Source organism: Alligator mississippiensis, chromosome 9 (assembly GCF_030867095.1).
Source record: "Alligator mississippiensis isolate rAllMis1 chromosome 9, rAllMis1, whole genome shotgun sequence".
Taxonomy (NCBI): domain Eukaryota; kingdom Metazoa; phylum Chordata; order Crocodylia; family Alligatoridae; genus Alligator; species Alligator mississippiensis.
The window spans coordinates 47,925,323-47,952,199 of NC_081832.1; the positions used below are offsets into that span (position 1 = coordinate 47,925,323).

Sequence of the window (26,877 nt, forward strand, 5' to 3'; positions counted from 1 at the left end):
TATGTCCAACCTGTCCAGATCTGCTTGCAGCTGTTCCCTGCCCTCCGGCGTGTCCACTTCTCCCCACAGCTTTGTGTCATCCACAAACTTGGACAGATAACACTTCACTCCCTCGTCCAAGTCGCTGATGAAGATATTGAAAAGTATCGGTCCAAGGACCGAGCCCTGCGGGACCCCACTGCCCACACCCTTCCAGGTCGATACCGACCCATCCACTACGACTCTCTGGGTGCGACTCTCTAGTCAATTCGCCACCCACCGGACTGTGTAGTCATCCAAGTCACAGCCTCTTAACTTGTTTACCAGTATGGTGTGGGATACTGTATCGAAGGCCTTCCTGAAGTCTAAGCATACGACATCAACCCCTACGCCTGCGTCCAGGCATTTTGTAACCTGGTCATAAAAGGAGACTAGATTAGATTGGCCCTTGAGTATCTGAAGAAGGCAGTGAATTGATGAGTTCACTTCTTTATACTATATTCTTGGAATAATTTCTGTGTACATATTTCTATTTATGTATGTGGAAATAAATTAACCACAATCTTCTTATAATACAAGTAGTGTTTTGTGTTACTGGTGTTATAAAAACATAGTTAGAGGAAGCGGAAAGTACTTACTTTAAATAGAGCAACTCACTAATCCTTTCAGTTACATACACTAATTTTTGGTTGGTTACGAATCACTACTCCAGAACTGAGTTCCAAATAAAATTTTTTTTTGGTAGGACCAAGGTACGGAAGAATGTAAATGGGGAGTCCACAAAGAATAAATAATAGTAATAACAACCCCTCTTTGCATGTTTATGGCACAGCTCACTTGAAAATTGTAAAGCATTTTTCAGATATGGATGGACTGCAAAACAATGTCAGTTCTATGTTTCCATTTTGCAGATCAGTTAACTGCAGAGCGAAGTTTATATGGTTTGGTGTCACAACATAACATTTCCAAAGCTAGAACAGGAACCAGCAGAGCCAAGCAAGATTTTTTTTTTAATGAAACATACCAATTTGTGGATATCCAAACATTCTTTCAGCAAAATGGTCCCTTAGGTCCTTGATGGCATTTCTGGTATGGTGACCCTAAAATACCAAACAGCTCAGCCTTTCCCAAACTTTGAGGGTTTAAGTCCCAACTATAGTAAAGTCGGACACTCTTGCACCCTTCCCTACTTCAACCACTGCCACCAGTTCCCCTTGCTGCCAATTCCCCTTGCCAGTGGCAACTGCTGATAAGCAGAGGAGACAGCAGGGGAAGTGGGGGTGGTGGAGAAATAGATGGGGTACTGGCAACTGCTGCTGTGATTCACATGTGGCCCCCTTAGGAACCTTTCGCAATGCAGGGAGGCATATCCTATAGTTTGGTTAATTCTGTTATAACTGACTCTGTCCCCCCATGCATTAATAGGTTTTTATTCTATAGTATTCTATAGCAACTAACTACATTTTTACATGCTTAAAAAGCAAATTATGCAAATATACAGAGAGACCACTGTATAATAAAACAGTATACTTTGCCATGGACACATCCCTGAAAAATCAACAGCTTTTAGTCAAGCATTTAGCTGTTAAGAAAGTTTCTTTTCCCATTCAGACTTGAAAAAAAAAAAATCAGATTTAGGAGCATTATAACACAAGTTTTGGTGGGATTCTGCAGTTTTGACTCATGGGAGCTACCTCCTGATTTAGGAACATGTTTACTAATTTATAGGGCTATGCGAAGCTTTGGATCGTGCTTTGGACACTCTGGCCCGGAGCGAAGCGCAGGCTCATTTAAGCTGTCTGAAGCGGATCGAGCTTCCAAAGTGCTTCAGAAATGCTTCAGACGCTTCAAGTGAAAGTTAGAAGAGGGAGGAGGAATGGGGGAGGGAGGGAGAGTGTGAGGGGGGTGGGGGAAGACTGACATGTGTAGGTGGCCAGTGAGAAGGATTTCTCTCTGGCTGCCTTTCCAATGACAGTGTCTTGGGGGAGGGACCTAAAAACAGCATAAAAGCCTCTGTTTGGAAGCATGCTGTGTCTTTTGCTAGCTTGTTCCCTCTCAGGAACTGAGTGAAAAAGGTATCTTAACAGACTCAAGCATCTCAGCTTGGTTACTTTACTCAGTAGTTGAACTTCTTTGCTCCTTTTTGTTGTTAGAAAGGATTGGGTAGGATTTAGCTTATCTTAGCTTAGCTATTCAATTACTATTATTTTTACTATTCAATTAATTTCTTTCAATTTATATTTGTTCTGTTTTTTTGTTGTTGCAAACTTTGAAAAAAGAAAGCTGTGTTTTCCCTGCCAGCATGATCCATCACTGTGCAGGGAGGCACACAGATTGCACACATGCACACACATACACAATATAAATAGGAAAAATCAGGTATTCATAGCAGAAGAAGACAGACAGCACACAATTTTTACATAACTCTTAACACTGAAGCACACAATCAAAGAAGAGTCCAGTGCACACACGCAACAGAGGGAATAAAACACACAACACAAAAGAATTGACACACACACAGAGACTTTTTGCAGTACAGGAAAGATTAATATGAAGCAAGCTGGAAAGGCAGGTGCCAGGTCTTCTGGCAGGGGAGGGAGAGGGGGTACGGGGAGAGCTAGAGCTGCATGCCCCCACCCTCACAAGCACAGACGCATGTTCTTCCCAAGTAGCCATGACATCAGTGCTGCCAGTGGAAGCAAGGAGGTGGGAGCAGTGTCTGCACCTGACATCCCTGCACCTGCACCACCTCCACTCAGTCCAGAAGTGGGCACCAGCAGTGGAATCACTGCCTCTTCCACCCCAATGTCATCTCTCAGTGTGAGCCTCCCACTGCCAGAGGAGGAGCTGGAGCTTGAACCAGGGATGCAGAGCGCACTGGCTCAAGCAATTCTGGGAACTGAGGGAGAATCAGGGAGTTTGTGCTCCACACCCCTCACATTTCCCCTAGACCCAGGTCTCCTCCAGAAAGCAGCACCTCGGAGGAGGCTGAGGTTGTAGAGGCAAGTGGCTCAGCTGAGGCAGCTCCTCCTGCTGTTCAGCCTCAGCCTGCAGAGGAGTGGGATAAGGGAGGATCCTCACCCTCAGCCCAGAAGCAGGGGAGTAGTGTAGTGTGGGAGCATTTTGAGCTGGCAGATGATCCCAGGTTTGCCATTTGCCAGCACTGCCGAAGGCACATGAGCCGTGGCAAGGATGTGCGACACTTTTCCACCACAGTGATGCTGCTGCATCTGAGGAGGCAGTACCCACTTGCCCTTCTTCCTGCTCAGCCTGGCACCAGTGCGAGTGACCCAAAAGGGAAGTCCCCTGCTCACTCCAAAGCTCCCTTCCCCCCAAAGCAGAGGCAGGCCACCCTGAAACAGTGGGGGAAAGGTGGACAGAAAGCGGGGCATGTTCCCAAGGTGCAAGATCACCCAGAGCATGTTTGTTCTGGATAGCCAGCCCTTTTCCCTGGTTGAGCAGCCAGGGTTCAGGCAATTCATAGCACTTCTGGTCCCATTTAACGAAGTGCCTGCATGAACCACCTTTAGCATGACAGTGGCGACCTCCCTGTATGAGGCATGCAGGGAGTACTTGAGGGAGGAGCTGTGCAAGGCAGGGCCGCAGGCTGTCGGTGGGCTCTACTGCAAGCTAAGGTGCTGGATGAGTCCCACATGGCAAGGGAGATCATGGGGGCCATGAACCATATGGTGTAGGGGTGGCTCGTTGGGAAGGCCGAGCTCACCCGCGGGTTCATGGTCACCGACAACGGGGCCAATACGGTGAAGGCTGTCCATGATGCCAATTTTGTTGGCATCTGCTGTGTGGCACGCAGGCTGCACCTAATAGTGAGGGAGCCTTGGAGGGGGACAGGGCTGCCGGTGATGGCACTGCCACCACTACTGCTATAAGCCAGTTGATTTCAAAATGCAGGAAGGTGGCGGGCTATTTCCACTACAGCATCAAAGGGAGCAAGATGCTGCGGGACAAACAGGCAGAGCTGAGCAACCTCGCAGCACAAAATCATGCAGGATGTGGAGACTTGGTAGAACTCCTCATACCTGATGCTCAAAAGGTTGGTGGAACAACAGAAGGCCATCCATTAGATGGCCTTGCTTGGGGAAATTGGGATCAGCGGCCCCCTGAACAGAGCTGAGTGGGGTACCATCTCCCAGATCTTGGTGGTCCTCAAGTGCTTGAGGAGAATGGAGAAGTTTCAGGGGGTCAGTGTTCCTGGCTGGGGCAGGCCGCTGTCACCAGATGTGCAGGCACCGGTGAGGCGGCTGAAGGAGGACATCAGGAGATGGCTGGATCCCTTGTGGTTCAGTACGGTCTACATGATGGCGGGCACGTGCGACCCGAGGGTAAAGGGGAGCATGTGCACTGGCAGTCCCAAAACCCTTGATCACTGGACACAGGTGCTGGTCAATAAAGTCAGGGAGGCCGAAGTGCAGAGGTGAGGGGATGTGGAAGAGGGGGATCCACTTTTCCATGCCAGCACTCCCAGCACCAGCCAGTCTCCTCCACGCCAGCCACTGCCAATGTGGGCCATGGGCATGGCTTCAATGCTGGGGTCCAAACGCAGCAGACCCCAGCCTCGGGCAGGTAGCGCTGAGGCTTTGGTGGCTACCTATCTCACTGAGGATGTGGAGCCACTGGACTGCGACCCCTTGGCCTACTGGGCAAGCCACAGCCAGATGTGGCCGGATCTGGCCATGGTTACCCGGCAACACCTGTCCTGTCTACCAACCCATGTTCCAAGCAAGAAGGTGTTCAGCATTGCTGGGGATGTTGTCACACCCCACCGCACCTGCTTGGATCTTATGTTGATGGAGCAGCTGGTGTTCCTAAAGGTGAACCTCCCGCTGCTGGGGTTCCCCAAGCTCCACCTGCAGACGGACTGAGCACCACCCTCCTCACTCCGTCTGCACCAATTTCCTTTTCTGAGTTTTTTAAAAGCTGAGTAATGCCCTGCTCTCAGCTGGAGGGGGCACTAACTACATCACCAGCCAGCAGGGGAAGAACATGTCCCTGCTGAGCTCATCCCCCTGCCCAGATGAACTTGGAGATATGGGATTGGGGCTATGGGGAAGGAGAAGGCCCCAGGTCCTGGGCATGACCACTAAAACTGTACCCTGCCAGGGTAGGGAGGCCTGGTGGGACTGCTGGCGGCACGGCAGCTCCATAAATGCCAGGACCAACAATCCCCTTGTGAAAGGCAGGTAGGAGGCGCCATAACCTCTAGCTAATGCAAGTATGCACGCAGAAAGTCCTGGCTGGGGAAGGCCCAGACCTGTCATGTCTTTGACAGGCCTGACGCTTGCTGGTTGCAGTGCAGTTGTGAGGCTCCCGGTGAGCTCAGCTTAGCTGCCCAGGATGCCAGCTTTAGGGCTGAAAACCCCTTTGTCAGGCTGAGGAAGTACCTGCAGTTGGTCCTGGATGGAAGGAATAGTAAAGAAGCCAGAGGCTGGCCTGGCCCGCAATGCAGGCAAGAAAGCCAGTCAGTGAAAATGGAAATGGAGGCATCAGTGGGGGAGGGACAGGCTGGGGTGGAGGGTAGGGGGGGAAGGGATTGTAGAAGTGCAGGCCCAGCTCTGAAAAGTGGTTTGCATTGTAATTTGTTCCCTCTCGGGATCAGGCCTGAGAGGCTGGAGGCAGAGTGTTTTTTTGGTGAGGAATGTGCCCCACAGGTAGTTGGGTTTTGTTGTCTTTGATAGATTCTGGTGTGCAGTTTGCGGGGGTACTGGAGATAGATGGCAGGTTTTGTGTTTTGAGCTGTAGGAATTTGGCTTCAGTGCTGGTGATGAGGTTAGGTGCTTGTTTGAATGTACAAACCACTTTTCAGAGCTGGGCCTATGAACTGCACTTCATCAGCCTCCTAGGTAGTAGGTACAGAAACTCATGGACTCAATATAGACAGTGGAGTTCCCGGCACGCTGCGACCTGCCGGACATCTGACACCCCAGGCACCTCTGCATTTACCTGCGCTGCTATATCCCCTTTTCCCCCGCTACCCCCCACCCGAACCTGTCCCTCACTCCCTGATGCCTCTATTTCCATTTTCACTGACTGGCTTCCTTGCCTGCATTGCGGGCCAGGCCAGCCTCTGGCTTCCTCACTATTCCTTCCATCCAGGACCAACTGCAGGTACTTCCTCAGCCTGACAAAGGGGTTTTCAACCCCAAAGCTTCCAAAGATACATTTTTTAAGTACTTTTTTTTTCATAATACACATATAGACATAAAAACACAAGATAAGCCATCACACACCATGAGTAACATCATATGTCCAACACAACATCTTTACTTCTTTCTGTCAATTCCTTTCTAAAACGCCAGGCTCTGTGCCAGTTCTGTGTGGGTACCTTTGATGCTCCTGCTGATGCCACTGGTGTTGAGCCAGCTAGGTTATTGTACCTGTTGTCACATAAAGCGGAGGACTGGGAGTGAGGCTGTAGGGGAGGAGGCGGCCTCAGTGGGGCACACTGCCACGTTATGCAGAGGCGCCAGCGCCAGGAAGGGCGCACCTTAACACACACACAGTGTCACCCACCCACATCATGAGTTTTGCCTGTTAGCAGCTTGAGGTGCAGGGCCCCAGAAGACAGACTCCCCCAGTGAGATGCACACAGCTGGCAGGCTTCGTGGCCTGGCACGGCCCAGCACCCCTGCAGTTTTCAGCCCACTGTGCCTTAATACACACAGCGTCATCTATGTCACGAATTTTGCCTGTCAGCAGCTTGAGGTGCAGTTCTGCCTAAACTCCTGTACCGATCTTCTTGAAACCTGGCATACTTCATGGCCTCAGCAGGGGCCACCACCCCTGGAGTTTTCACCCCCCTGTGGTGTAACACATAGATGTGACATGAGTTTTGCTTTCAAGAATTTGAGGTGCAGTTCCCCCCAAACCCCTGCACCTATCTTCTTGAAACTTGGCAGGCTTCATGCTCTTAGCAGAGGCTACCACCCCTGCAAGTTTCACCCAAAATCAGAGCTAAACAAACAAAGTTATAGATATTTCATTGATCCCCCATTATACCCTATGGCCGGATCTCCGAGGTGGCTCCAAAGCTTTGGAGCCACTTCGCCTGGATCGAAGTGGCAAACTGATCCAGAGCTCTGCATCGGATCACTTGCAACCAAAGTGGCTGGATCTGAAGCCAGATCGAATACCTGCCTACTCGCACAGGCCTGCTAATTTAATCTGCTCTGCAACTCTCGCTCTTTCCTTCATAAATGGTTCTCCTTCCACAAATAAATGGAACATCATTATCTAATAAAATTACAGTTAGCACTAAATGCTCTAAGCTTATAAACAAGTTTGCATTGTAATCTGCTGTTTTTATATGCTCAGTACTTTGTGAATTCTCAGCTTCCAATCAGAAGTATTCATATTTGGTGTTTGTTCAAAGGTAAGTGTTCCAAAAAGCAAACAAACAAAAATTCCCTACACCAAGCAAAAGCCTTTTAGTGATGTGATTATTAGCAAGAGAGAGAAGGGAAAAAAAAGTACACTATTCCCAAAGTTAAAAAATAAAGCCTTTCTTGGAAAATGATCAATTTCAGCAAAAGCAGTTGGAATTTGCACAATGCAGTATTGCCAACAAGAATCATTCATGAATCGGAAGTTTGCTTTCCCCCAAAGCTATGAGATTATTTAAAAAAAAAGAAAAAAAGAAGAAAAAAGTTTAAAAAAAAACGTAGAGCTCTTTCTATTTACCTTTGAGTTCTTGAACCTTTTAGGCTTCTCTAAGACATATTTTCAAGATTTCTCTCTGTAACCATGAATATTGGAATATGATATATATTTTCATTTAAGAAAAATGAAATAGCTTGGTTCCAAACACTGCGACTTAAAGAAGAAATTTCATGTATCATGAGATGTCATAACACTGATAGAGTTGCTGTCCCTGACTTTCACCTGAGCACAGTTCTCACAGAGTTTTAACTTTCTGGAGTTGGTTGGTGAAAACTTAAGATAATGACTGAAAAATCTCTCCTGGAGTCCCAGGACACCTTCATGGTCTACTACACTATGAGAACTGAAATATGAATGCTGCCATTTTGACATACTACAAAAAAATGATTTGTTACAAATTACCACCAACTAATTTCTTTTACAGATAGCTTCTATTGCTCACACGTTACTGGCTAGAATGTAGGTCCTGATTTTCTTATAGCCTCATATGCGCCGGGTCCTGCCCACTGGGCTGCAGAGGCAGCTCCTGCCCAGAGCTGGTCTGGCTCAACACATCGTATGTGCCCCCCTTCCCCACACACCCACCCCATTCTCCACACAGTGTGGGGCTGTGGGGGCTATGGGTTGGGATTGAGGTGCACCAGCGTATCAGGGCTGCTCAGTGCCACAAAGTAGCCGGGGGGGGAGGGGAGAGGACACAGCTGCAGCTGGACCTGTGTCTTGGTGAGTGAACACGGCAGGGGGAGCTCTCATTTTCCATGATGAAAAAAACAAAATCAAACGCCAACATTTGCAGGTGTTTACAGGTGATTTTATTATAATGACTGAGGCACTGGTAGGCTTCCAAATTTCTTTAAAATAGTAAATATATCAACAAAACATTGTGTTCAACTGATGCCTATAGTGGCATTTCATTTTAATCCTGGAAAAACGCAGACTTGGGGAGTTTTTTTTAAGTGAGAGATTTTGAGATTTTTAAACAAAGAAAACCAGCATCTCTGCTAATAAGGAACTCTAGATCTCAAAAATACTCATTAGTGGACTTGGCATTTTGTTTCAAGTCATTGTATACACAGGGGTTTTTTTTAAAACATGACCTACTATGAGGAATCACTATCCAACCACTATTAGTTAAAAGGCTATCAATATAGTTGCAAATTATTTGTACATTGTTTACCACATTGGAAATCAGTGCTGAATGCCAAGTTTTCTAGTAGATGGGGCAATTTGCTCTCTTCACAGATGTCCTCACAAGTCCACATGTGGAGCAGGTTCAAGGCATCGTCTTATTCAAACAGGATACACATAATTTCTTGAATAAAACGAACCCCTTGCTCTCTCCTGATAATATATTTGTCAGATTTGAACGGAGCTAAATCAAATGGTGAATCAACACAGACCTTGTTTACTTTACCTGATCAGACAGTATCACAGCCTTACTAAAATAAACACATCCCTAACTGTAGCACTTCCCCCATTGGCCAACTGTTTACTTTCTGAATAATAAGTTAAAGGGAAGAAGTACTTAAAAATTGTGATCTTTTGGCCCACCCTGGCATAAAAAGAGCTGAAAGGTTACTGAACAGTCCGTTAGTTGATTAGCACACATTTTCCTTGACTAAGTCTATCGCAAAAATAAATCAATTTTCTCATCATCGCAGAATCAACAAAGAACCAAGTCTCTTAAAGAGACATTCAGAATTAGTCTAGCAGTTTGCTGCTCGTCAAAAGAACTACATGGGGAAGTTTGTGCAAAGGCTGCTGTGAATGAGTTGGGTCTTAAATCCAGTGCTGGCTGGCCCTCACTTCTGGCATGTATATTTAGCACGTACAAAGTCATCAGAGGGAAAGGCATGAAAACCTCTGGTACTCAGATTAAGATTATTTTTAAAATCTCTATGTCCTTCCCTGTAGAACAACAAACAGAAAAAAAACAGATCTAGTTTCACAGTTGTTCTTGCTTTATTTTTTCCTCCTACCCATTAATCCCAGTACATCAGTTCTGCCATTTCCCCTCCCCAATTTAATATTTAAACCAGTTTGCACCTGATTGTAAGATCTGAGACTAGTTTTTATATGGAACATTTCATTACTTCAATAGTGGCCCCAATGAAATCAAGGGGGCAACAAATGATGCTACTAAACCTCTTTATATGCACACATTCCATCACTTACTCAAAAAAAGGTACATTTAGAATGATAGCTCCAGGTTAATTAATTACAACTGCTTGTAATGTGTCTATTCTTGTGTTACCCCATATATCACATTGTAAACGGTTCTATTTTTCCACTGCTGAAATAAACTTTAATAAATTATTCATTTCAATGGCAGAAAAATGTAGATCAACAGGACAAAATGGGCTATGCAAGGCTAAGGCTCACTTTCATCCCCTCATGCATTTGAAATTTTGGGCCAGTAATAAATTGCCTTTCAAATGGTTGTCAAGATCATAAAGGAGATGTCTGCACTGCATTAGTAAGGAAATATAAACAGTAGAAGCAGCTATATTCCTGCAAATGTGTCATTAAAGTAACACATTTTCCCCTACAAACTAGTTGGTACAGAAGACCAAACTAACCATTTTTAATTTCTGTCAGGAATTTTAATATGGTTGCACATGCGCAATAGTCCTATACTATTTCAATACTGACTGCATTTGCATTGTACATTCAAAGTATAAGACATAAGCCACAGGTGAAAATTTCTGAGACAAGGAGGAGTATATCAGAGAGGAAGTAGGCTTCACAGATGATAGTCTCACCTAATAACAATAATAATGGCATCAGTTCATCAGCAAATGACGGTGGGTACTGCAGCTATTTTACTGACTGGTGTTGCATTTTCTTTTGTGGCCGCAGAGACTGATGTTAGACTTGCAGGTCCTGCCACAGTGGTCACAGGGGTACATGGTGGTAGGAGCTACTGTATTGACAGGCTGTTTCTTTCAGTCACGTTTCTGTTGTAATTCAAGTAACCATTTCTCGTCATGATGTTAGGCTCCATGATTGAGAAGGAGTTTCAACATCTCATATAGCACAAGGGGAAAGCTGTTTCTTGGCTTATACAGCCTCAACTATCATGAAGATGCAAGTTTTTTGGGGTGGATCAGCTTTGTCTTCTGTAAGGGTTGGATAGGTTAAGTACTGTGAATGATACTGTCTCTACTTCGGCAATATGAGAGATGTCTGATGAACGATGTATACCTTCTCATTCTGGAGAGGAGGGAGAGTGCATTTTACAGCTTTACTTTTTAACTTCTAGCATACATTGCCTTGCTTTTGTGCATACTGAATTACATACGCCTTCTGTTGAATGTCACAACTCATATCCTGCCTGAAGTGCTAGATTTTGCATCTGGATATTTGATGCAGCTGACAGATGTTTACAAACACATATCCATAATTTCCTTTTGCCTATCCGTGTGTGTTCCCTGATATATGGCAAATTACTCTACCTCAGGGCTGGAATAGCTTGCACTCACAAAATAAACTCAAAATCCAGGTTTTACAGAAGGTAGTATATTTAGAAGGACTTCAACCGAGAGCATTGTGATGGTCACTTCAAACCTACAACCCACACCCCACATTTCTTCTGTGCTTTGAGCAAAGCAGAAGGTGCTGTTGATTTCAGGCCTTTAAGGTTATTAGCAGGGATCCTGGTTTCCCCTGATAAAAAAAATCACAACTCTAATAAAAAAAACCCGTGAATTCTCTAATAACCCCCCCCCAAATCCATGATTAAAATGAAAGGCCCCACTCCCCCCATACCTGTCCGGCCCTGCTCATGCCCCTCACTCCCCCCCACAACTCCCTAGCCTTGCTCATGTCCTTCACTCCCCCTGCTGGTGCCCTTTGCACCCCACCCATAGCTCCCTGCTCCCCTAGCCCTGCTGGAGGGAGCCTGCTGCTGCCAGGGCTATGGGGACAGGGACCCAGGCCCACAGGCCACTGCCCCCAGCAGGAGGCAGTGGCTGCTGCAGTGGAGTGGAGCTCACCTCCCCCTTGCTGCCTGCCTGCTGCAGGCTTGGGTGGGGAGGGGGAATGCTCCTCCTACAGGAGCAGGGATGGCCCGTGCCCCCCAGATCTGTGCGCGGGGTGGGCTACCAGCTGCAGGCTTGGGCTCCTTGGCCTGTTGCCCTCCCCCAGGGCCTCCACAGCCCAGTGGGTGTGACCTGGTGCTGCAGGGCATAGTGCGGCTATATGGGGAAGCTATGCGCTGCTGTGAACTCCACACCGCCCTGGCGAGGCATCCCCTGCCCGTACAGCAGCAGTGAGGGGCACAGCCCCGTACTGCTGCCCCTGTTGCTGCTGTGCATGCAGGGGACGGATGGTGTTTCCATGGCAGTGCGGAGTTCACAGAAGCAAGCAGCTACCCCACGCAGGCCCACTGTGCCCTGCAGTGCTGGGTCATACCTGCTGGGCTGTGGAGACCCCAGAGGAAGGCAGCAGAGTAGGGAGCTTGAGCCTGCAGTGAGCTCATCCCTGCCCCACATACAGACCTGGGGGGGCACAGGTGCCCCCTGTTCCTCCAGGAATGTGCGTAGCACTGGTAAGCCAGCCCCACCCCTTGCCCGCCAGACGAGCCATCCGTGGCCCAGTCCTGCTCCCCATTGGGGCCCTGTGGCCACACTTTGTGGCCTCAGGCCATAAGCCCCATGCACCACCAGGCTGGGCAGCAGCCACAGCCCCAGCCCCAGTCCTGCCCAACCAGCTCTCCCCTTCCCTATAGGGGTCTCAACCCCCCTCCTTCCACTTTAACCCCCCCACCTCCTGCTCCCTCTCAGCCCCTTGCAGGCTGGAACTCCGCCAGCTGGCAGAGAGCTCTTTGCAAAACTACAAAAACTGTAGGCTTTTCGGTTAAAATGAGAAATCTGCATTTTCCTCGGTAGAGGGGGAAATCTGTGTTTTTCTCTGTTTCCCGTGAGAAATGGAAAACCCAGACCCTGGTTATTAGTGACTCAGATAAACTATCCTTTACACTTCCTTCTTACTAGTGGGATGGGAACACCTTTGTTTCCTGGATGACTACTCCCATCTAAGTTGTAAGCAGGAAACAAAACCGCTTCTAGTACTAGTATTTCTGGACGCATGAAAGATTACAGATAAACCAATCCTCTTAATAGCTATGGACTGTAGTTTTTTCTAGGCCAGTATGTTTGGCCAGCATTTATTTCCATAAAAGTAAGCTTGTCACTTGTCTGCTTCTCATGTCCTCTTATAGCTGGTAGGACTTGTTATGTGCTTCCCACAAACTGCGCTGATACAGGCTGTGTCCTCACTCTGTGCAAGCTCTTGCAACTGAATTGGTTGCTCCTCTCACAACCTGCTGGGACTTGGAGCAGCCTGGGAATTTTTTTTTACTATGTTAGGATTTCCACACACGGACTGAGACTGCCTGTCTGCCCTTTAATTTTCTACCTCCTATGTCACCAAATAACTTCCCCAAATCCTGTTCAAGCAGAGAAAGGTATAAAATCTGAAGCTGTTACTATAGTAGTAGTATTACTAGTAATGCTATAGTATTAATAGTATTATTGAAAATAAACTGGTACGATTCATTTAAAAATTAAATGGGGTTACTTTACAGAGATATGATAATCTGCACATAGTGTGCAAGCTCGGAAGTGTCAGGCTGTGGCCTTGAACTTGGACTTTGAGGCTGTCCATTTATCCCAGTCTGCCACCTCCCTAGTTGACCACTTAGGCTGAGCAAGTCGGCCAGAAACCTCCATATGGGTCTAGCCATCTACCCATTGCCAGCTACCAGGGTGCCTGGCCAGGGTCAGCTGGCCTTCCATATAAACCCCTGACCTGGAAGTTTCCAGGCAACAGCACTCAACCTCTACTCAGACCACCACACTGTTCCTTCCAGCTTGACCTCTTGGTTACCTGACCCAGCTCACCCTCTGACTGCACTGTGCCTGACCCTCTGGCTTCTTGACTCAGTTTCTCAGACTGACCTTCTGGCTTCCCAGTACCTGGATTCTATTCACTCCTCCTGATCTCAGCTGCCCCATAGGCCCTGAGGGACCCCCTAGACCTGGTGCAACAAGAGAGGTCAAATCTAAGGAGCTAGATGCTCCTACACCTTTAGGTGCCTAAGTATGACATTATACCACCCTGTTCGAATACATGAAAATCATTTAATGTGTGTATATTTGTAACATCTTAGCCTGAAAACTAAGTAAGAAAAAAAAGCAGCAAGCAGAAGGACCTATCCAGCTTTTGCATTAACAGCTTTTCAAGGCTTTGAGAAGAGTGGAGCAGGATCACACTTAGGGGCCTAATAAATGGAGTAAGCTCTGGCCCTAAATGACTGGTCCCAGGTATCTTAGTGGCCAAGGAACAAATCAGTATAGAGTTCCAAAGTTCTGATTCTAAGTCCCTGCTCCAGCCATTCAAGAAAAGCCCTTCCACAAACTGTGGCAGCCTACTGGATCACATCAGAGTACTGCAATAGCCTGGCATTCAGAAGAGCTGATCAAAAGATTAATGACCAATTATCCTATACACTTAGCTCCTTCTTTGTTTTCAGACTGCTCACACGGCAATCCTAATTTCTATTGAATGCATTCATTATTTGCTACTATTTGTAACAAATAATTTAAGAACATGTTTTCATAATCAGTGATGAACTGAACTGTAACTGAAGCAATTTCAAACAGAGACAGATGATAAAGATGGTAATAAGCATACTGCTAGTGTATCTTGAACAGTCACCAACATATCTTAGTGAATATCATCTTTCACAACAACAACAAAGGATAAGAGCACAAGGCTATTTCAAGCAGTCATCAAAACAAAGTGCACTGAATATTATATTTCATACTAAACACATTATCCTGGCAGTTTGACACTCAACATTTCAATAGTTATTGCATCTCTCACAACACTCTCTCTGAATTTCTTCAGATGGACTTTTAAGTATCAATGGAAGATTATTTTACCTGTCGTGCTAAAAAGACTGTAAAGGATGACTACATTTACTTCATTTAATTTTTAAGGGGAGCTCAATGTGAGTTCAGAAATAAAAAAAACCTAATGAATGGATCAGATTCTGTATTCTGTTGTGGTTTCTTGTGTTGTTCAGGCAGGAATGCCAAAAGATTGGGATTTACCAGTGGGGAATTTCTTTAGTGGCTGCAATGCTTCCTAGGCCCTGCTCACTGGCATAGGGGGCATGTCAGGAAAAGGAGGGGCATAACAAAGGTAAACTAAGCTAAGATTTTATCACAAGTTTCAAAATTTTGAGGGGGTGTCTGTAGTTTTTGTTTGTTTGTTTGGTTTTTTTTTTGTGTGTCCTAGCTCCTGGAAACACACTTATACTCAAATCCCAGTTTTCATTATAAAAAGCAAACTCCCCTTCCCCAAATTTCAATCTACCTACAACAGAAAAATGGAAAAGCACAGTCTCCCTGTTTTCTGCTTTACTTTTGTGGTTTCATTTTGTTCACCATTTTGGGAGACATTATTTCGCTAATACTGCCAGGGCCAGGAGCTCCTGGAGAGCCCAGGGCAGAGGACCAAATCTGGATGGGTTAAATTGCCTGTCCTATCAAGGGGAGAAGTCCCGGAGAGCCAGACTGCATTCTGGAGGCCAACTCAGATTATGAATGATGTTTAAGTTTCCGTTTAAGTTTTGTGTATGGAGCAGGGGAAAGAAGTAACCACTCCATAGCCATTCCACAGGAGCCCCAGGGCTGTGCAGTTAACCAACCAGCCCTGTCTAGGGAAGGTGGTCGACCCAACCGGGATAAAGGGGCAGGCCTGACTGGACAGGAGCCCAGGCCATCAACCACATGGTGAGACACCAACAGGTTGGCACATGGATGGGGTATAGGGGAGGCGGAGCCGCAAGCGACATCTGCACAGGGTGCACCTAGGGGAGTGTGACAGGTAACCGTTTTAGAGCCGAGCCGAACTGTGACCCGCTCACCTGTTCCTGCGGCAACCACCCGCCTTCTTGCCTGCCATGCCTTGATATTAATTAATTAATTTATGTTAATTAGCGGGAGGCTGCCATTCTCCTGCCCCGTTGCCAGGGGGCGCTATCTGCGGCTCCTACCTCCCCAATACCGCAGCCCAAGCCTCGCAGATGGAATCACTGTTGTCTTAATTCTATTCTCTCCCTATATGGCCCCTTACCGTTCTCCCTGGGCCTTCTTTCCTGGGCTGCCCCCTCCTGGGGCTTTCTGGTGCCCAACTTGGGCTTCCCTACAATGTGACCCCCCCCATCAGGGGCTCCCTGTGCCCAAACCTGGGGCTTTGCGACAATACTGCCCCCTATCTGGGCTTTCCACGCCCACCCTTGGGCGTCCCAATAAGTTGGCCCCCTTTCTGGGGCTTGCTGTGCCCAACCTGGGCCTCTCAATAAGGGGGCCCCCTTTCTGGGGCTCGCCGTGCCCAACCTGGGCCTCTCAATAAGGGGGCCCCCTTTCTGGGGCTCGCCGTGCCCAACTTGGGCTTCTCAATGCTGCCCCCCCTTTCCGGGCTCTCCACGCCCACACTTGGGCTCTTCAAATGCCCCTCTCTGGGCTCTCCACAGTGATGCCCCCTCTCTGGGGCCTTCTGCAGTGCTGCCCCCATATGAGGCTTGCTATGCCCACACTGAGGTTCTTCAAATGCCCCCTCTCTAGGGCTGGGGTCTAAGCGCCCCATAAGACTGCGCCCTTACTGGCTCCGGGATCCCCACACTACTGTGGGTCTCCTATGAGGCCTCCTCCAACCCCTACAGCCTCACCCAAACCACCAGTGTGATAAACAACAAAACAAAACCACAAGCCCCCCAGGCTATAACATAACTATAAGCCACCTGGCTATAACTTAGTATCATTGCTCAAGCCTCCAGAGCTATCATGAGCTGCACTTACAATCAGGCTCTGGCCCATCTCTTGGCTGAGGGAGCTCCTGCTCCTGCTCCTGCTCCTGCTCCTGCTCCTGCTCCTGCTCCTGCTCCTGCTCCTTTGGCTGCTAGCAGAGAACTGCCTCAGGCCTCTGCTTCTGGGCTTTATAAGGGCCAGGCCCTGCCCCCTCGAGTCAGCTGACCTTCCCTGGTTGCCCCGGCAACCCCCCAGCTGTGCTCCTGAGTCACTGCTAGGACTCCTTTCCTAGAACTTTTCCCCTCTTCAGGCACAGAGCCCCTGAGTGCTCTGTGACAGGGAGTCTCCATCACACAGAAGCCTCCTGCATCTACTTCTAAAACCAAGGTGTGGAGGGCGAGCAGTTGGATTTTGCTTTAGGAGGATGCACCCCATGGACAGTAGTGCTGAAGGTCGCAAGGGCCCAAGTCTAGGTCACCAGGCCCTGAGTTGCTCTGGCATAGGTGGGCACATCAGCAAAATGGGTTTTGAGTGAATTTTTAGGTATGGTAAAAAAGTAGTTATGATGGTGATTTTATGGGACACTAAGTAGAGACTGAAATTCACAGACCTTTGATCCAAAGACAATGCATTGTCTGGGATATACCTGGTTTTCACAAAAAACAAGATACTGTTTCAGTTTTAGTGGAAAACACATATCTAAATTACTATCCTGATGGTTTTCTTTGGGACCATCATAACTGCTAGAGGCATTTATTACTCATTAGTGCTGGTCTCTAAATGCGTTTGGCTAAGGAATTTGCCACCAGAAGTATTTGTATTCATATACTAAACTTAACCCCCGCAGTGAAGGTAGAAGTTTCTCTAATATCCAGGTGCCCTTTACCTCTTCACTTGCACATGTGATTTGCACTTCTTTTTAGCTGTGTTATGTATATGGAGGAGATAGGCCTTAACCAATGTGCAACTGTCAAGGAGGAATTAACTGAAGGGAGTGGGAATCTGATGGGGGCCTGCCTTCACTGACTACTGCACTTCTATGCAAGTCCAGCCTTATTCACTATATATGCACCTGGTGTTGGGGCAGAACCTTGCAATGGTATCCAATAGCTACTATGTAGTGTGCTATGCCAGTGCTTACCCAGAATTTCAACCTGATGTGGAATAAGTTAATGTTTTGTTCACAGAGAACATGTTCCATTATTCATGTGGCAAAACTGTCAAGTTAGGTATAAAAAGCGTGGAAGGGAGGGTTGCTGTTTCCTACTCACTTTGGTGAGAAACCATATTGTTTTCAGATAGCAAATACCATTTCAAACTGGATTTTGAAATATCATGTACACTTGACAATACAATTGGGCACTATTCAAACCACTGGTTAGGTTCTGCTGAATGGCAATGATAGCTGTTTTCAAATTAGCCCTGACATATTTTGAGACCTTTGTGTTACAGATTAAATAATTACAGCAAACTTTAAACATTTTTAGTGAATTAAATATTAAATTGCATTAAATTGCATAAACAAGGAATAAAACCTTTTAGCTTTTCTTTAAACTTATTTGCAACTTTTGAAAATATTTGTGTGGCATGAAAGAAACAAGCTTACTGAGAAACACAGACAGTTTTTCTTCTTTAATTGAAACATCCATGCTCTTTGTTTTCTACCAAAAAGCAATGAACGGTAATAATGTAAGATAAATATACAATAAACTTATAGATATGATTGTAAAACAACATCATTCTAATGTTTTCATTTAATTACCCTGAAATGCATTCTATTTCATATTCATTACTCAAAAACCAATTTGAAAGAGAAAGAGGTGATGGGACTTATTCAGAAAGACGGACTGTCATTCACTGCAATAGTTATCTAATATACAGAAGTTAATAAAGCAGATTAATCTACAAGTCCCTTTAAGCCATCACTGAGTTTAGAACAACTGCCTCTTTGACCTTTAACCCTCCTGCTGTGCACCAGTAGCAGGTGCCAGCTGCGCTAAAATTATAGCTGACGTGTTTTAACGCAAAGTCTTTTCTTACTTTGCTTCTGACCAGCAGCTGACCCTGTAGGAGTGATTGTTTCATGTGCTGGCCTAAAGGCTACATAAACCAGTAACTGATAAACAAAAGCATACATATACCAGCTGCCTAGCCTGAGGGTACACATCCTACACTGACACCTCTAGCAGTTTATTCTGCAAGCCAAATTACGGTTTTTTGTTTCCATACATGTATTTTGTACAATACTTGTTACTTCACGGAACTAAACTTCTGTCCACACCAAAAGCTGCTTGTGGCAACTTGATATCAATCTGAATGATTAAGAAAAGATTCAACTTGATTTAGCACCTTCAGTAAGAGCATGAAATCTTGAGATACACTGATAATAAAACCTCATTATGTAGTTTACTGGTAAAAGCCTTAAAATTCAACTCTAATTCATAAATGACACCGAACCAAAGCAGGGCACTAAACAAAGCAGCATCAGAAATGGGATAAGGCTTTTATATATTTTTTGTGATTTTATAATGAACAGCCCTTCTGTGTAATGATAGCTGAATCTTTAGCATTATATTTTAGTTTGAATTTACTGGAGCCTTTACTTATGTGTAGTAAGGAACGTGTATAAAACTCTGGAAAGCATATTTTCCATTAAGATAAGATGGCTTTGACACAGTTGTTTTGCTGATACAAATTACACAAGCACAAAAACAATCAGAGTAATGATTAAATGCAGTTATGTACATGGGAGACTACTAGTGCAAATGTTAACATATTTAAATGGTTTCCCTTCATTAAAAAAATTATATATGATATTAAACCATCAATCAAACTGAAACACTAGAGTCTAAATGTATTGTCACTGGTTAAAATAAATGACTTTGAGACTGAATTTTGGCTCACTCAATATGGTGTCTTTTCTGTTGCTTAGCCACCCAAGTCTCTGCTGGCTTGGGCTACATCTGGTATATTTCCATCCCTTTCAATTAATAAAGAAAGTTATGATACTATTGGATCACATTTTTAAACTGTGCTAAGAGGTTGAAAACAGATGCCCTAGTGAAAATCTCTCTGTCACTGTTAGGGCTCAATCCTGTATGATGCTGAAAATCCTGGTCTCAGTCCAGCAAAACATTTAAACATATGCTTAATTCCAAGCATGGGAATATTTTCCTCAACTCCAAGTCTTACTCATGATTTTAAAATTAAACACATGCTTTGCTAGATCATGCTGCCAAAATATTTAACACCTTGCATCATCAACCCCTTTCAGTATCCTTCCAAATATTGTTCATTACAAATGCATGTGCTGGAGTTCTTCTATGGATTTTTCTGCATGATCCAGAGGATGTGCATTAAAAGCCATTTCCTCTCAATGTTTATAATTTTTATCATTTAGCATGTGTATGACTCCAAGCTGGTTAAATACTTTATTGGAGTCTACATGAAAAACAAAAGTAATATATTTTGTGTATAAAATGGAGAAAATAAGAGGTAACTGTCAATTTATGCCTCTTTTTTGTATTTTAATATATAGTTAGTCCTTTAGTTTCAATTGGACCTTGCATTCCTAACTTCCTGTCCTAAACTGTTGTGCAGTATTGATGCACAGTTTTATTCAGATTATTTTATTTATACAATCAAATCTCTAAGCATCTGTACAGAATTCAAATGTATAAAAAACAAACCAACCAATGTAATAGCACACAGCTCCACTGCAATACGACTCATTGGATAGTAACATTCTTCACTTGCTAATCCAAATACATTTTCAAAAAACAAAGGCCAACAAAACAGATGAACATTGAAATATAACTGAAATCCAGACTGGACCAGTCTATTGAACAACTGCCACCTTTTATTTCAGACCTAGCCATATTTCAGTGACTAGTACGCTCCTTACATATCATACAGTGTCGTTGTTAATATTCATTAGTATTTGCAAATATCTTTGAAACACTTAAGGATATATAATAATACACAATTTTCTGTAAAGATGAAATAGGAATGGAATGGGAGGTCAATATTCTCAGATAGAGCTAATATTCTACATTAAATACAATTCTACAGAACAGGTGTAATTAAAATATATATACATAAAAAATTCTAAAAAAATACATTCTAAAATTTAAAATAAAGTCTTCTACTGAAAGTGGTGGAATTAATACTAGTTTTATAGATGGAATTTTTTTGAACAAATAGCACATGAAATCAGAAGCCCTGTAAGATGGTTTTATTATATTTTTATAATGCAGTTGTTACAGTCATACCTTTAATTTTGATAGAACTTTCCATACATAGATCTCAATGTAGGTTAGACAAAATAATTCATTTGGCTTTACAACACCTTTCTGAGGCAAGTATTTTTATTTGATTTGCAGATTTAGGCATAGATATGTCTGGCTGAAGGTCACATGCAAACACAGGAGATGGGAACAAAGCTCAAATCTGACTTCTTTTTCTAGGCTTAAAAAGGATGCTCTTAATTTATATGTCTATGTAAAAGTATCAGTTTCTAGCAGTGCACTTGCCCTTAAGCCCTCTCAGCCTGTAATTTTACAATCACAACTATTCATTTAAAATAATGCTGGCATATGACACACCTAAGGAATCAGAAAGGGAAGCAGTATCCTTTTAACCAGACTACTATTTGCTGCTTAAAGGCTAAGAAAGAGGACCAAGGACAGTGTTATTATGGCAGCACACACATTTAGTGAACTACTGGTGAACAAACTATTATTTGGAGCTTTATCATAAAAGATTTCTTGTGAAATATTTCATATCTAGTTTTAAATCATAAATTTAAATATATGCATGTCCCCTTTCCATAGGGCACACATGCAAGAAAAGGACTCCCCCAACAAAATGTCCTGGCTAACTGCACATAACAAAATAATATGAAACCATCCAAAAAAGGCATCTGTTTCTAACTTGGAGGAAGATTAAGAAGAGAATTTAAATATAGAGGCAACTGTGATAAGAAACCAATGGTTTACTTCACCAGTGACTTGCCTGCTTTTTCAATTTGTTACAATCTTGTTTTTCATTAAGAGCTTTCTTCCTCCCAGCTCAGCTTTTTCCTTTACAGTGAACCAGGAGTAAAGTTATAATCTTGAGTTTGTGACATCAGTCCTTAGTAGAAAAGTGACTATGGACTGCGATGCTACAATTTCACTTTTATGACTTCAATATACAAAAGGCTTGAGACAGATGCCACGTGTCTAAATGAAAGTATGTGATCTTTCATAATTAGCAAAAAATATAAAACCGAAACATTTGCACGTTGTATTAATGATTTATTTTAGAGTTTTCCTAAAACACAGGCTTACTTTTAAGTTCTCCTGTAAATTCAAAGCATTGTTAAAGAATGCTGTTGCTTCTCCTGCTGCTTACTACAATTAAATTGAATCAGAATTTTAAGCATGAAAAATGTACTTTATTGTATGTCAAAATGCTGAATAATAACATTTCAATTCAAATACAAGAAATAATGACAAGAAAAATGAAGCTGAGCTCCTTTTTGTTGTAATTCATGTGCAGCTATATGGCATGAAAAGCAGAAAAGGATGTACGTGGTTTCCATTTAAGTCTCTACTAAAGTGTGATCCTTGTAACTCATGTCAGCTCAGCAAAATCCATAGTGAAATACATTTTTTAAAAAAGACATAAAAACTTATAGTGTTGGCTTTTATCTTGGGCATGAACTAAGGAGCTGCTTAGCCAATAAAAAAAACTATTTGCATATGAGCAATGTTTACTTTATAAAAGATTGTAACCCTTTAGAGTGATATTAGCTTCAAATATAAAATTAAAATTGTATCAGAGATATAATCTCTAAGAGATGTCTCATTCTGGGGAGGTGTAAGGCATCATGTTCACAGCATTTGTAATTAAGCTTTTAATGGCAACTCTGATAAAGATGCTCATTCTATACAAATTTTATTTTATTCTAGCAAACTAGCAGAGAGAATCAACCATACTAAATAGAAAGAAACCTTAAAATTGCACTGCTGTCTCTAGACATAATTCTAATGCCTATCCCAGAGGAATTTTTCCATCAAAAGGCATAAGTAAATGAATGCCTATTAGTAGATTGCACATAATGAAAATACTTTAATACTGCCAGCTATCAATCCTAAACAATATACACAGTTTTTCTCCTTGAGGCTTTAGCACATTGGTGCTTATTTCTTTCCTTTACTAAACATTCAATTTAATACATATTTCTTTCCCGCCCCCCCCCCAAGTATTTACTATCTTATTTTATTTTTCTAATTTTATTTAATAGATAGACAATTTCTGTTTAGGCTAAATGCAAAGGGATGTACGCACTGTCACTGATAACACCCATGCGCAACTGTAACAGGTTGTCAACAACAGCTATAAAAGACGAAGTTAATTTTTCTAAACTGCAAAATTTAACCAACATTTCCTCTAGTAATTTCCTTTGCTAAGAAGAAAAGAGAAAAATATCAGTACACAAAATAAATGGTTGTTTGTGTACTGTGATAATCTGAATACATGCCTCACGGCCTTATCATCTCTCTTACCTTCCTTGTGACACTTGTATTATTATTAACAATAATCCTGTGAATTTATGTCTTCCTTCAGAGGCTCTTAAAGTTATTTGTATAAAAAATATTATCAACTCCACTTTATAGAAGAGAAAAGAGGAAAATGACTTAATGAAGATATGCTCCAGTTTCACTGTATAACTTTGGAACATAAACATCTCATTTATCAGAAACTTTTAGATGTCTAATTATCCTTCTTGAGATTGAAGTTGAAAAAATGTTCTAACTAGTAAATAATTGCAGCATATTGCATCAGTTTAGTTTAAAGACCTGACAAACCTCTCTAAACTCAAAGTACAATTACTCATTAGGGTCTAGTTTTTCAGCACTGTTAAGCAATTTGTAACCCATTCCTTTTAATAGGGTTACGCATTACTTAACCGACACAGATGTCTTGAAAACTGAAACCTCTGGTTATGAAGCAGCAACCTTGTTCATTAGCATCCATGATAGTCAAATCATCTATAAAACCAGTGTTTAATGGCCAGCCGATGAATAATCAATGGTTCACTTTTCATCTGAGTGTGAAAATGAGAATAATCTAATACACTGTCCCTCTGGTAAGATGTAAGGCCTTAGGTTCCGTTTCTATTCAGAGCTGATTTATAACCCAATGGAAACCTGATGTAAACATATGATCAATGAGTCCCATCACTGCTGATAATAACCCCCAACCGGCCCACTCCCTCATCCCAAAAGCCATCCCTTTAGGCTATTAGCTTCGTCCAGCTAATCCTCCCTACTATTCCTGCCTGCTGCTTTTACCTTGGCCATCCGTTCAGTCCAGCAGACTCAGAAGTAATTTTATACGCAGTAGAGAGCGGGTAGAATTGATTTTTCACTCAGCGCTCAGTTCCCATCTGAATAATTATCAATTTTACTGCCTCATAAAGGGGAGAGTCAAAATTTCAAATCAATTCAAAAGAGCTTCTGAGACCATAGAAACCGTGCATGAGAATAAAGGTCAAAGTTGTCAGTGACCTCGGGAGATGATGTCAGATATTAGTACGCTGAATAGTTGACATCAGAGGCACTCAATATAATATGACTAGTGCTAATGCAAATCATATTTATGCTGACTACTGGAGACCAGTCATTAATATTTAAAAGAGTATCTGAAAGCCTGCATTCAAAATAAATATAATGTATTCCATGGATTATGAAGTTAATCAAGATAGATGACCGCTTACTCATATACTATAAATTGAAAGATTCCACATATTATTACCACACAAAATATTACAATAAGAATGAAACAAATGCAAGGAAATCCAGAGTCAAGGCTGCTGTTCTGTCTTTTATGCTTAGATCACTATACTCATGATACCCTACTGTGTACAACAGTACATAAGAATGCTAAATCCGCTGCCGGATTCCATGCAACATCCACAAGACAAGGATATTATGAGAATTTGTCAGCGGCATTATGTCATATCCTGATAACGGTGACAATAATAAATGTCACAAATTGACTTATAATATGTAACATAATTCACAGTCACCATTAAAAAGTCAACATTTGCCACACTCCGCACCTCCGATTAGAATAGTAAATAATGATGGTATCTATATTGTAACTGTTATGCTATACCAGCTCTTTTTAAAAATGGCAACCAACAACTTGTTACCAAAGTACAAGGACAGTGAGAGCATTATCTTGTAACTGGTACTTTCTTAATTCCCTTTGTTATCTTTAAAAGCCCCCAAAAGCAAATTTGTCATTTGTGAAACTACATTGATGAAATTGTACTAAGTGCTCTGGGAATCTATGGATCCTTGCACTAGCAATAATTTTACGTACTTAAAACTGGCATATTAAATAAATTTAAATAGCCTACGTTGCTTCCCCTTGCCATGATGTAGCTAGACTGTAATATACACTTCTGGAGAGAAAATAGAAATTCTTCTTGACCACTGCTAGCAGTGATCAGTTGCATACCTGAAGCATGAAATTCAGTTTCTCTATTGTATTTACCTTTGACACAAAAATCCCAATTAAAATATAAAATACACCATAAGTAAAGCATTTAAGCACAGTATCAAATACACTTTAAAATTAAAATAGGAGTTGTACATTTAAATAGCCAAATGTATTACTGAAACAACTGAAGTGTTTTTGCCCTACTTAAAATATTTTACAAACCCCACTGCCCTTTCTCTACGGACCTGTGTGCGGAATAAATTAAAAATGAGCATGGAGTTTCTTCGTCTTATAAGCTACAGTCAAATGTAAAAGACATTATTCCAAAAAATGGAACAAGCAAGACTAAAATATAGTATCTATGTCATCAGCACAATAAGAAACACGTTCGCCATACTGCACTGATATTGGTACGGAAACAAATGAGTAATTAATTGCGGTGACAGAGCATAAAAATACCACCTTACACAGAGTAATACTATTGCTAAGTAACTGAAATGATCATGATGTAATGCACTTAAAGTTGAGGAAAATAAACAGGAAAATAAGGAATTGAGGAAAATTCATGAATTTAATAACGTCCTCAGGCAGGGTTGTCAAACATATGGCTTGTGGGCTGGATCCATGTATCTAGCCTACAGCCTTGATCATGAACCCTCCTTCAGCAGCAGTCAAGTACCTGGGTGAGACCGGCAGAAGTGTGGGAAGAAGGCCAGCATCATCAGGTCTTAACTGAGGGCCAGAGCAGCAGCACTAGAACTCCAGAAGCACTACAGGAAGAAGCCCAGCACCACGTTCCTGTGGTGGCAGCCAAGTGTCTATAATGCCAGGCTTCTTCCTGCTGGATCCTGAACTGCCAAGAGGTGTCAGTCGGATCCAGCATAGGGAGGGAGGGGGTAGTCTGATCTTGCCTGTGGGGCTGGGCCAACACCATCTGACTCATCCCAGATGAGTCTAACACTCTCATCCTAAAGGAAAACTTCAATTTACCTGTGGTAGTACTTCTGGGTTCTGTTGCATGAAATGTAGTAATCTTTGTCCCTCCTGTGAAATTTCTTTACATCTGAGTGGTTTCTTGCCTTCTTTTGCTATGTGCTTGAAGAGGTAGGTAACAATGTAGTCTAAGCTAGCACAGCAGCTGGAGGAGACAATAGTATCTGCATAAACAATGCAAGAAATAATTTTAGTAGGGTTGGAGTGTTGTTTCTGTCATGTAACAAAAAAGTTAATATTACTATCTTGTAACAGTGAATAAATTGTACAGAAATAGCAACCTTGGAAGTTTATGTCAGACAGGGCGTGTCTACATGTGCTGCAGACTGCGCAGTACTCCCTAGTACTGCACAGTCCCAGTGATGCACAGGTTGTTTTCAACCCTGTTGTGCAGTAGCGTCGTCGTCACAGTTAGTGCCCGCTGATGCTACGTCACCATAGCTCGTTGCTATGGCAACGTAGCGTCTCATGTAGATGCGCCCACACTGGATTAAATGATACACTGTTTTACCATTTGCTCTTGCTTTCAACAGTTTCTCCTTATTAAACAGAATATGGACTCAATTCTGCAATTTACAGTCCTACAATCAATCCTACATGGGGATTCATTGCACTGTCTTCCTGTTCACAGAAAACTGAAGGATCAAAGCTGTATTTTTATTGATGTGCCATTTTATATTTAGGTGACTCCAGATTTCTGGAAACCAAGTTGGATTTTCCTTATTACAAAGAGTCAATGTTAAGATTTAAAGTAACATTTTTAGATCTCTTGACATGGCTAAGCACCCTAACAGTCACAAATGTATGAAGAATGCCATAAAATTATTTTTATATGAAGAACTTTGGATTTGAAGGAAATGCCTGGGTCATCAATATCAGTTCCCTGTTTTTGCAGGCAACTGAGTCGTATTTT

The 26,877-nt window shown here is 43.1% G+C and overlaps 1 protein-coding gene across 4 annotated transcripts in view; it reads right to left on the minus strand.

Annotated features, from left to right (window-relative positions):
• RANBP17 (RAN binding protein 17) overlaps positions 1-26,877 on the minus strand; it is a 283,580-nt gene that overhangs the window by 16,397 nt on the left and 240,306 nt on the right. For all 4 annotated transcript variants that reach the window (XM_059733449.1, XM_059733448.1, XM_059733450.1 and 1 more), the window contains one exon: positions 25,962-26,128. In XM_059733449.1, coding sequence (XP_059589432.1) covers positions 25,962-26,128 — 167 coding nt within the window. The remainder of the gene's footprint in view (positions 1-25,961; positions 26,129-26,877) is intronic.